The 12,117-nt window shown below is 40.0% G+C and overlaps 1 protein-coding gene across 1 annotated transcript in view; it reads right to left on the bottom strand.

Moving 5' to 3' along the window:
• LOC110967485 (sodium/potassium/calcium exchanger 3) overlaps positions 1 to 11,302 on the bottom strand; it is a 71,023-nt gene extending 59,721 nt beyond the window's left edge. Inside the window, exons 1-2 of the mRNA XM_022217112.2 lie at positions 10,767 to 11,302; positions 33 to 167 (exon numbers count right to left, since the gene is read on the bottom strand). Of these exons, the coding sequence (XP_022072804.2) occupies positions 33 to 167; positions 10,767 to 10,962 (331 nt within the window). The 5' untranslated portion in view covers positions 10,963 to 11,302. The remainder of the gene's footprint in view (positions 1 to 32; positions 168 to 10,766) is intronic.
• Positions 11,303 to 12,117: the final 815 nt, after the last annotated feature.

The following is a 12,117-nucleotide window of genomic DNA, read 5'->3' as shown; positions in this document are numbered from 1 at the left end:
GTCCTCTTTCTTTCATCTTATCTCCGTCCTACCTGGAGCAGTGCAATTCTTAGGCTCCTCCTCGCTCTCCAGCTCCTCCAGGCTGCTGTTGTCCATCTCCTGCAGCAGCCTCCTTCCTGCCCAGCTCTCCTGCTGCTGCTCGCTGCTGTGGCCAGAGACCTCAAAACCTGGTTTGTCACAGAAAACAAGAGAATCGGAGAATGTTTCAGTGCAGTTACAACATCTGGATTCACAGGCGTGGATTTTAGTGGCATTTGTAACCTCGAAACATAGCATGAAAGAAGACTTTAAGAACTGCCATGAATTACATTACGTATTTTCATTTCATCTTAACGTCATGTTCCGATTTTTGCACATACGTAGATTTCTGGGGGCAGCATCTGTCCACCCAGAATAACACATTAAAACTATAAAAAATATAACATTAAAACAATGCCTCCGACAGAGGGGAAGGTCATTTTCTTCAATAGTGGGCTGTTTTTTTACTCTCAAAGTATGAATTATGAGCTCATACAACAACTGTACCCTTTGCAGAAAACATGACTCGATGCATACATAGTCCATCCATCCATTCTCTATACACCGCTTTATCCTCACTAGGGTCGCAGGCATACATATTCCATTTTCCATTTTAAATTAAGTGCCTGAATTTTGTAGCCTAGCCGCGCTAGCCCCATGTTTCTGAAGGCACAAGGGTCTAGGGCCGCTCGACAGGGAGGGAGGCGGGCTAAAAGGTTGTCTTTCAAATCACTCTGCAGCAATTGGGTAGGTATACAACCAATCAGCACAACGAATAGGCTGACGGAGTTCCTAGAGCGCCGGCGGATTGTGGCTAAGTCCCATTAGCTTCCCAACCAGCAGAGCCAACTGGTATACACACGTGGACAAAATTGTTGGTACCCCTCAGTTAAAGAAGGAAAAACCCACAATTCTCACTGAAATCACTTGAAACTCACAAAAGTAACAATAAATAAAAATTTATTGAAAATTAAATAATCAAAAACAGCCATTACTTTTGAATTGTTGATTAACATAATTATTTAAAAAAACAAACTAATGAAACAGGCCTGGACAAAAATGATGGTACCTCTATAAAAGATTGAAAACTATTTGACCAGAGTGACATGATTAACTCAGGTGTGTCATTTAATTGACATCACAGGTGTTTCCAAACTCATAATCAGTCAGTCTGCCTATTTAAAGGGAGACAAGTAGTCACCCTGCTGTTTGGTGAAAAGGTGTGTACCACACTGAACATGGACAACAGAAAGCGAAGGAGAGAATTGTCCCAGGACATCCGAAAAAAAATTATAGACAAACATCTTAAAGGTAAAGGCTATAAGACCATCTCTAAACAGCTTGAAGCTCCTGTGACAACAGTGGCTCATATTATTCAGAAGTTCAAGACCCACGGGATAGTAGCCAACCTCCCTGGACGTGGCCGCAAGAGGAAAATTGATGACAAATTGAAGAGACGGATCGTTGGAATTGTATCCAAAGAGCCCAGAGCAACCTCCAAAGAAATTAAAGGTGAACTCCAAGGCCAAGGTACATCAGTGTCAGATCGCACCATTCGTCGTCGTTTGAGCCAAAGTGGACTTCATGGGAGACGACCAAGGAGGACACCACTGCTGAAAAAAACTCATAAAAAAGCGAGACTGGAATTTGCAAAAATGCATGTTGACAAGCCACAAAGCTTCTGGGAGAATGTCCTTTGGACAGATGAGACCAAACTGGAGCTTTTTGGTAAGGCACATCAACTCTATGTTCATAGACTCAAAAACCAAGCATACGAAGAAAAGAACACTGTCCCTACGGTGAAACATGGAGGAGGCTCAGTAATGTTTTGGGGCTGCTTTGCTGCATCTGGCACAGGGTGTCTTGAAAGTGTGCAAGGTACGATGAAATCTGAAGACTATCAAGGCATTCTGGAGAGAAATGTGCTGCCTAGTGTCAGAAAGCTTGGTCTCAGTCGCAGGTCATGGGTCTTCCAACAGGACAACGATCCAAAACACACAGCCAAAAACACCCAAGAATGGCTGAGAGAAAAGCGTTGGACTATTCTAAAGTGGCCTTCTATGAGCCCAGATCTGAATCCCATTGAACATATGTGGAAGGAGCTGAAACATGCCATTTGGAGAAGACACCCATCAAACCTGAGACAACTGGAGCTGTTTGCTCATGAGGAGTGGGCCAAAATACCTGTTGACAGCTGCAGAACGCTCATTGACAAATACAGAAATCGTTTAATTGCAGTGATTGCCTCAAAAGGTTGTGCAACAAAATATTAAGTTATGGGTACCATCATTTTTGTCCAGCCCTATTTCATTAGTTTGTTTTTTTAAATAATTATGTTAATCAACAATTCAAAAGTGATGGCTGATTTTGATTATTTAATTTTCAATAAATTTTTATTTATTGTTACTTTTGTGAGTTTCAAGTGATTTCAGTGAGAATTGTGGGTTTTTCCTTCTTTAACTGAGGGGTACCAACAATTTTGTCCACGTGTGTATTAAGGATTTGCCATATCCCGTCGGCATAAGTCCAAATACGTCTTTCTTCTCAATGAAACACTTCAGTGCCGTCCTTTGTTTATCTTTCAAGCTGAATTTTAGCTTCAAATCTTTAAGGGCTGTGGCCAAAGCCGAGTCGAAAGATAACTGTTTATTGTGCGCCGGTTGTTTCTGTCAGAATCGTCGCGCCTCTGTCGTCACTTAGTTACGCCCGCCTTCTGACTCTACACTTCATGGTGATTGGTCCGGCCAGTTTTAGGAGCATCCAACCTCGAGGCTTACCAAGGGTAACTAGACCCACCCTGGCAGAGAATTAAATTCGTTGCCGTGGGTTGTCTAGCGCGGCTAGGCTATGAATTTTGCATTTTCCTTCACATAAATCAGGACATCTCCACTATGAACTGATGCAAAAAAGAAACCAAAGACAAAGAAAATGACATTTTTGATGTTCAAAATGTCATGGAGCTGTAGATGTGTTTTAGCAGTAGAACTACACTAGTTACTCAGTGTCATGTTATTTCATATTCTGTTTATTATTATATCACACAGGTGTAGATTTCTGGAGGGGAAGCATTAGTCCACCCCTAGTAACAAAATGAACGAAACAAACTTCATAAACCACTATGACGTTACTAATAAACAAAACGGTGCTGCAGACAGAGGCAGATCAGATAACAGAATTTTGTGTTTTCCATCATATAAATAAGAATGCTTCCACCACAAATGGATACAGAAAAGTCAGAAACTGATGCAAAATGATTCACCAGAATGCAGAAAATAAATATTTCCTGAGGCAACTTTATTGCGTTGCCTGCAGTATTCACATGAAACCCACACCTATGTTTGTTTCATACACAAAATTCTTGTGCTTTCCTTCAAGTTTATAAAGAAATTTTCACAATAAACTGACAAACTGCACAAATCTGTGCAAATAAAATCACAACAATGCAGAAAATTAAGCTTTTGATGCTCAAAATCTCCTTGGGCAACTTTAATGTTGGTATTAAAACCTACACCTTTGTCTGGATGCAACACTTTGACACGCAAAATGTTGAGTCTGAAGCTGAGTGATGTTACAGAGAACAAGTGAAAGGTGACTCTGCTGAAACTTTGCAAGCTGCTTGCATGTCACACTGCATGTGTACTGTTGGTCTCCATGTGTGTCAAACTGTGTGATGTCAGTTTGAGTCATATCACAGAATGCTATACTGTAAACAACAGCTGCACGTGAGCGAAGTTGTGGCAAAATAGTGCTGCGAAACAAATCAGTTGGATTTGAACATATGCCGACACTATGAGCCCCAAAGGAAGGGCATCGGAAAGCTGGGGAAAAAAATAAACAAAACATGAAAACAAGGACAAAATGTTGATTTTGCAAAGTGAGGTTTAGGTCGATGTGTTTTCAGCAGGAGACTGACATTAGCTCCCTACTTCCATGTCTTGTCATATTCTGAATGTTTAGTTTGTAAATGTGAGTTGAAGCTCTGAATGTTTTACGAGTTTGGTCCCTGTTTTGTTCATCTAATGCACACGAGGAGGCAGTAACACAGCAAGGCAGGACTCATGTATGTATTTTATGCTTCAACCTTCTCGCTTCTTGTTCACTTTGATCGGGGAGATATCATGCATTACTGAACTGAATTGTGGGTCTGTCGCTTCCAGTGGAAAGTTGAGAAAAGTTCAACTTTTCAAGCTGCAACAATTCCACCAGAACTGATAGTTCCTAAACTCCAGAAACATCCACCATCATGCATTAAGATAGTGTGTGAGTCCTGGCAAAGCACCAGAAAATACAGGACAGAAGAAGACTGTAAGTTAGTCAACACCAATATTAGCAATGCAGCTTTAAATGCACTGCACAGGTTTGTCGAGCACAAAATGGGCCTTTTGGGTTTTATATGCACAACATGAAACCAAATCAATCAGTCTACAGTAAAGTCAATGAGTCTGTGTTACTGTATTTTGCAGAAATATATAGATTTTTTTCTTATTTCAGGCCATTTTTTAAACAACAATGGCTATTATGCTCAAGTAAATTGAACCTGAATTAATAGAACTGGTTAAAAATGTAACTGCTATTTTTATTCCCCGTTTTTCTTATTTTGGTGCTGGTGATTTTTCCTTTGTTTTTGTTGAGGTGCCCTCTCTGCAGGAAGTCCATTGCAAAGGAAAACGATATTTTAATGAATTTTTGAAAAACTTCACATCTGACCTTAAAATTCGGTCAGGTAAATTTTCCGTAATATTTCCGTTCAGAGATACATTTAGTTTTTTCTTGTCAAAGCTTTGTTTCAATCGCTGGGAGATGCTATTTCAAGGAACAAACTCAGTTACAAACAGAGATGTCACCACATTTCTGTCATTATTCTAAACTTTCTTCTTGAACAGACCAAAATCCTCTTGGAGTCAAACAAAGCCTTCAGTGACGACTTTGAGTTTTTCACACTAAAACACACATTCTGGTTGGCAGTGACCAAAGACATCAATACCTAGTCTGAATACAAACTGACTCTTTATTGGAATGACTTACTGTATGTCATTTGTTTTCAGACAGGCTTCTCAAGGAGCAAAGAAACATTCACCATTCAGTGTGAGCTGGACCTTTTTAGTTCCTTTACACTGCGGGGTCCAAAAATTTTCCCTCACAAATAAAAACAGTAGCTAAACAGCTTTACTGAAAACTGTGCATGAATGTCAGAGTATCTCCTCTTTTGGTTTTAAAGACAGAAGCAGTCGAGCTGTATGGTTTGGGCTCACTATCCAGCTGCAGTGTGAATCTTTTCCACAGAGATGCAAACCAGAGTGTAAGGCAGGTCTCTGAAGAACTAACTTCTCCATCAGGATGGAGTCGATTCTCTGCAGGTGTCCCAACCTCTCCAGAGTTGAACCTTCCCAGCAGCTTGTTTCACAGTAGGTCTGATCCACTGTCACTGGTCTTCCTATGTTAACCTGGGTTATTTCATTTCAGATCATCGGCGGCCGTCTGCTCGACCATCTCTACGTTTTAATCATAAGCTGTAGATAGATAGATAGATAGATAGATAGATAGATAGATAGATAGATAGATAGATAGATAGATAGATAGATAGATAGATAGATAGATAGATAGATAGATAAAACAGTATTTGTGGGATTTAGTTTTTGTAAACTGCCGGGTGTTTGAACAATATCTCAAGAACTATGAAAGATAAAAACCTGAAATTTTCACTAGAATTTCTCATCATGTCATTGATTCAGAAACTACACTATTGGACAAGCAGATCAAATAATCTTTAATTAGGGGTGAGTTAAAATATGCTTTAAAAATCAGCCAGGAAAAGTCCCACAAAAAAGTTAATAAAAAATGATAATTCAGAAGCCTACAGGAGATATATGCATGCTGCATGTCAGAATAAAACAAAAGTAAACATTGACAAAACTTTTTAATATGAAATACTTGGTTATAAAAATGACAAAAAGTTAATTTTGTTGAACTTTCATAACCAATTGAGCAGGTAAGACAACTTGCACTGCAAAAACAAAACTATTGCTGGAGTTCTGGAGTTTGCAAATAACTCATCACATATAACTACTCGTTTTACACAAGCATATTTTTAGTTTTAGAAGCAGAGTCGTCTAACCCACAGAAAATCCGAACAGAGTTTTATATAATTTCTGTAATATTTTATGGTCTAGATAAAAACTGCAGTGTTACAGTGGAGCTTTGACTGTTAGAAGAACATTCTCAAAAACACAAAACTTTGAATCCATTTTCCTCAGAATCTACAGAAAGTGGGTTAGACCACTCTGCTTCCGAACCCTTCATTCGTTCCTGACCTTTTTGGTCAAACAGGCTGAAATTAGGTACACAAGTAAATTACTTTTTTTGTAATTGTATCTATCAAGCTAAAACTTCACAGATACATTTATAACTACCTATATTTTATGCTATTGGAATTTCAGGTAGATCATAGATGGTTGAACAGACATTGTTCAAAAAATCTGATTTGAAAAGAAATGACCCAGCAGCATTTTTGTCTCTCAGTGATCACAATTCAGTGGTGAATGATGGCGACGGTCTTGTCACTTTTCATACCTTTGGTAAAACTGGTCCAGTTTCCACAAAGTGTTTCAGAGCTCCATGAACTGCCTCCTTAGAAACTTTTAGCTCAGCCATGATGTGACACTGAGAAAGTTGCTTTTTGGTAAGAATCACAATCTGACGTTTCACCTGATGCCACATTTCCCACTATCACAATCTAGTAAGCAAAGTTCTACTGGAAAGTTCAGGTAAAGTCATGTTTCTAACAGGTAAACATTGTCTGAAGGTTGATTTAGCTGAAAAAACGTCTGATGAGTCAATTAAATCCAGCTGAGCGTCATCTGAACGCTGCTACAAGGAAATAATGCCACTAATCAGCTTCAGAAGTACAGAATCTCTAATATTTCTTCTTCAGTTTACATGTTAGAGCCTCTAAAATGTTTCTAAATACTCAAATTTTCTGATCATTTTGAGGTTTGCATGAAAGTCTCAGAGTTTCAGATCCTCACTGTGTGCTTTTATACCGTTTGTTTTGCAGGGATGTTGCAGATAGTACGGTGCGTGTCGAGCGATTTGTTATATTTTTAATGTACCGGCTTGTCTTCCTTGTCACATTAAAGTTTGATTCTTTATGTAATGCCGCGGTGGTAAACAGCTGGAGGGGCGCTGCACAGATGTGTCAGTTTGGTGAGTTCCCTCCCTCCCCCCATATTCATACATTGAAGGGGAATTTCATGATTTTCCAAAACAAACGGCACACAAAGTGGGGCTCCCACTGTGGCTACATCTGCACATTCTTCAAGAAAGCAGCAACACCAATGAATTCATTTCATACTTCACAGAGCCCAGCAGGAGCTCGCTGCCCTTTCCACCCTGCCAACCACAAGTCTGGCCTGAGAGAGGGATTCAAATGGAATTAAAAAGCCCAGCTATTCAGTAGTCCTCAGGGCACGGCTGAACTTCTCACCTAGCTTCACCTTGGCCACGCCGCCACACAGCAGCAGCAGCGCTGGTGGTGTTGGTGGTGGTTTGGCGATGCAACGCTGCTCCCATCTTTCGCTGTCTTCCAAGAAGAGGAGTGTGGGAATGATTAATGAGGAGGAAGTTCCGCAGCATCCCGCTCCACTTAGCAGAACTTCATTAGGCGCATCATAAATAATCAACTTTAATTGATATTCCAGCGGGCTGATTAAGAGTTAACAAGAACACAATGGGGACAAGGGAAATGCATTAAACGTGTCGCCCGGCGCTCGTCTCTAATTTGTGAGCAGTACTGTTGCATTTCCACGTATCCAGGATACGCAGCGGGGAGGAGAGATGGAGTCTCACTGATGATGCACAAATCATGAGCGTATGAATATTCATGCAGACCTTCTGTCCGTGGAAAGTGATAAATACGTCTCGCTTTAGCTGACGCTGACTCAGACATCAAGTTGGATGTTGTTGGGGGGGAAACAGACGGAGAAACATGTAGACGTTGAGCCAAAGTGGGGCAAATGTTTGCTGTTTCTGCAGGTATTTATGAAGCTGCATTTCACCTTATTTAACACACGCATCAGTACAGCATTAAGAAAAAAAGTTGGAGTAACCTGGAGAGGTGTCAGCCTGCACTCTGGGGCTTGATGCCCTGATTTCAACATTCTGCATCGAAAACACCTGAACATCCCTCTGCAGCCCTGAACAGTTTCCCACAGAGAGAGCTCAGGTGAATTCCCCCATTATAGGCTACAGTGTGATCTTTTTCTGTTCATTTTCTGTGTATTTTGGTATTATCACCTACAATTTAGGTTCTGTTTTACTCTCTTCTCATGAATCTGTGGCGTAAACACACACTTTTTGAGTATATTGTGCTAATGTTTGGAAAAAGTAGCTAACTTACAGTAAAATAACTGAAGAAAGAGAGCAGGACTTCAATTTATAGTGTTTATCTTTGCACATTAGGGTTAATTGATCGTTAAACTGAAATTAATCTGTATTGCGTGCTTAGATTTTTGCACTTAAGTGAATATTGTGATTCTACATTGCACATTTTTCCAATCACTTTCTGTGTATTTTATGAATATTAGCTAGCATTTTAGGCTCTGTTTCACATGTTTGTTTCCACTTTGTCGAACTATGCATTGCTTGATTGCAATTTCAGTGCAGTCCTCCGCAGTTCCCCACAGATAGATCTCAGATGAATTCAAATTATAGGCCAGTGTATGACACCTTCATTTCCCTCTGGCACCCCATAAGAAGTATTAAAACTGGTGGGAACTTCCTTTAATTGCATGCATTAGAAGTCTGTTAATGATATAAACACACATTTTTGGTATACTATGCTGATGCTTGAGAATAGTGGCTTGGCTGAGTAAAAATAACTGAACAAAAACTGAGCAAAACTTAAAATACCCATACGCTACTTTTGCACAAAGGGTTAAGTTATAGTTAATCTGCTTTGCATATTGTCATTTTTGCTTATCACTGCATGTTGTGATTCTACCTCACAATGTGTGAGACCACTGTATGACCCAATGGGAAGCATTTCTCTTCCCATTAACTGTTTGGTTTTGACATGAATCTGTGATATAAAGCTTTTTTTTTTTTGCATATTATGCTATTATTGACTTTCTCAAGTGAACAATTTCTAGGTTTACTGAAAAACACCTGAAGAAAGATCCAAATTTAAACTCACTTTGGTTTAACTTTGCATATTAGGGTTCATTTCCCCTTAAATTACTGTTCAACTGCTCCCATCATTGCACTTTTCTGCATCTTTTGACTCAACCTTTCACATTTGCACCGTTTTCCATTTGCTTTCATTGTTTTTTTATATCGTTAACGACATCTTTATGCTCTTTTTCTAACTTTACATTGTTTAAATGGAATTTCACTGTAGTCCTCCATAGTTTCCTGCAGTTAAATCTCACATGACTTCTTATTATAGGCCACTGTATGACACCTTCATGCTCCTCTGACCCCCAACTGGGGGAAACTTCTTTTTAACTATAGGCATTAGGAGTCTATTAAAGATATGAACAATTAAAAAAAATATACTGTGCAGATGTTTGGGAACAGCAGCCAAGTCTACTACAACTGAAGTAAATAAAGCTTACATAGCAAAGTAAAACAAAACATTTTTCCTCCTATGGTTTACTTTTACACATTAGGGTTAATTTATCAATTACTGTTAATCTCCTTTTCACATTTAAATTTTTGCACATTTGTGTATATTGCGACTTTACCTTACATGTTTACACAATCATCTCTTCACTTTATACATATTTGGATACTGTAACTAACAGTTTTATGCTGTTTTATTGTAATTTCATAGCAGCCCTTTATAGCTCAAATCTCAGACTAAGTCACCGTATGACACCTCTACACTTCTCTGACACCCAACATTTTCACTTCAAACTGGGAAAAACTCCCCTTAACTGCATGTATAGGAGCCTGTAAACAATACAAATATTCAATTAATTTGATGCATCATGCGGATTTCTGAAAACAGTGGCTAGGATAGCTGCAGAAAGAGAGCAAAACTTAAAAATCATACTGTTTTCTTTTGCACAAAGAGTAAATTTAACATTAGGGCACTGAGGACACTTCCATTTGCACACATTAATGTGTATTTTCTATTTGGTTTCCATTCATTTTGATGTTATTACCTACATGAAACCCACTTAAGCTGCTGTATGGCACCTTCACGCTCCTCTGACACCCAGTGGGAACATTATCACCTCAAACTGGTGGAAACTCCCACTGTACGGCTTAGAGATGAATTAATGATATAAACAGTACTCTTTAAGGCAAAACCTCAATTCCCTTTTGCAGAAACACTTAAAATCTACCTATCTAGCTTCCATATTTGTGTTTTTATCTTTCTTGCACATTTGCACATTTTTCTAGTCATTTTCTACGTATTTTACTGCTACGACCTAAATTTTAAGCTGCATTTTACTTTTTATTTAAAAAAAACTCTGTGTTCCTCGACTTGTATGCTATTTTATTGAAATTTCACTTTAAGTATGATTAATTTAATATAAAGACAGCGCCATAATGACTGAGGTGAGCCACATTCTGAGTGTTTCCAGGTTTTCTCAGTGCAGCTGCGGTATTAAAATGACTGTTGGTGTCTTTATTGGGATAAAACAGCTGGTAAAAACACAAACACGTACAGTAACGGAACAAACGGGCTCCGTGCTGCGAGACTTCAGCTCCCCTCACCGGCATCCCGGAGATTCAATCCTCACCTGAATTTTCCGCTAAGCAGGAAACCCCCTTAACGAGCAGCAGCAAGCCGCCGAACCAGCAGATCTGGACCAGAACCAGCTCCTTTCGCCTTTTCCGCCGCGCTCTGACCTTCTTCTGGTTCGGCATCACTTGCGCGGCTCCGTTCCGGAGTCGGACACCCGGCGGAGACATCCCCTCTGCCGCTGACACATCCATGCGGATCCCCGAAGAAGTAGGAGGGGGAAAAAAGAGGGGAAAAAAACACCCCAGCGACCTCCGTTAATTCCCAGAGAGCGAAACCGACCGGGCTGGTCTCCCGGTTGGAGGAAAAAGTGCAGGACGGGGAGTAAAAAGTTGTGAGTCGGTGCCGCCGGGATGCAGCGGGGCGGAAAGCGGCTGAAGCCTTGCGAGCCTGTGGTGTCGGTGCCGCTCCGGTCCTCTTATGTCATGTTGAAACGCGGTATTTGGAGGCGGTGAGGCGGCGGACGGCTGCACGAGCTCTCCATGGATGCGTCCGTGTGCTGAACGGAACGGGGCGCGCGAGCGGCGGTGGGCGCGCGCACACGGTGACCGAAACCCTCCCGGTGAAAATAATCTGTAACTCTGACACCAACAAAAACGAATAAATTGTGCTTCACATTGAACGAATTTCTACATCAATCACACTTCATATCGAGTTCTTATTGTTTTAAATCCGTTTAATGTCAAAACTAAAGGATGTGCTCTCTGTTGTGTCTTCAGGGTTCATGCTAAGTTTGTGCTCTCCATCTCCACTGCAGAGATTTGGTAACCAAAAAGTTATACAAAGCATTGTCTCTTGAGGCAAAAAGCACTTTCCGATAATATATTGTAGACATCATACTTTTTTTTTAATCGATACAATGTAAAGCAACATTGAAATTAGCTTTTTGGAGCGGCCATTTTGCTAACCGCTAATTAAGTCTCATTGGCCATGCTAACTTTGTAGTTCCACCTCTTGATCATCATCAAATCACCACAAAATGAACACAAATCAGTTAAAATGTTTGTTTTAAGTCTGACTACACACTTGAAAAAGAAACTGCCTCTTTGGAGCAACCATTTTCCTAACTGCTAGCTAGATTAGCTCTCACAGTAGTTTTATTACAGTGTACTGTGTTTCCCATGAACACGTCTATTGAGTCTCTATGCTAACTCTGCTGTTAATCTCTACTGTAGAAATTCAGAGAAAATTCACACAAAACATTGTATACTGAGGCAAAAAGCACTTTAAAAAAAATATGAAAAGCACTCAGAGTGCAGTACTCCACCAAGGCTTTTCATTCTCCCATATAGGGTAGTCAGAAATGTAGCATTTATTTGTTAGTTATTGATGATCAAAAATTATGACAC

The sequence above is a fragment of the Acanthochromis polyacanthus genome, chromosome 3, assembly GCF_021347895.1.
Source record: "Acanthochromis polyacanthus isolate Apoly-LR-REF ecotype Palm Island chromosome 3, KAUST_Apoly_ChrSc, whole genome shotgun sequence".
Lineage (NCBI taxonomy): Eukaryota > Metazoa > Chordata > Actinopteri > Pomacentridae > Acanthochromis > Acanthochromis polyacanthus.
Note: the sequence above shows the minus strand (reverse complement) of the source record. Positions and strands in the feature narration are given on the sequence as shown.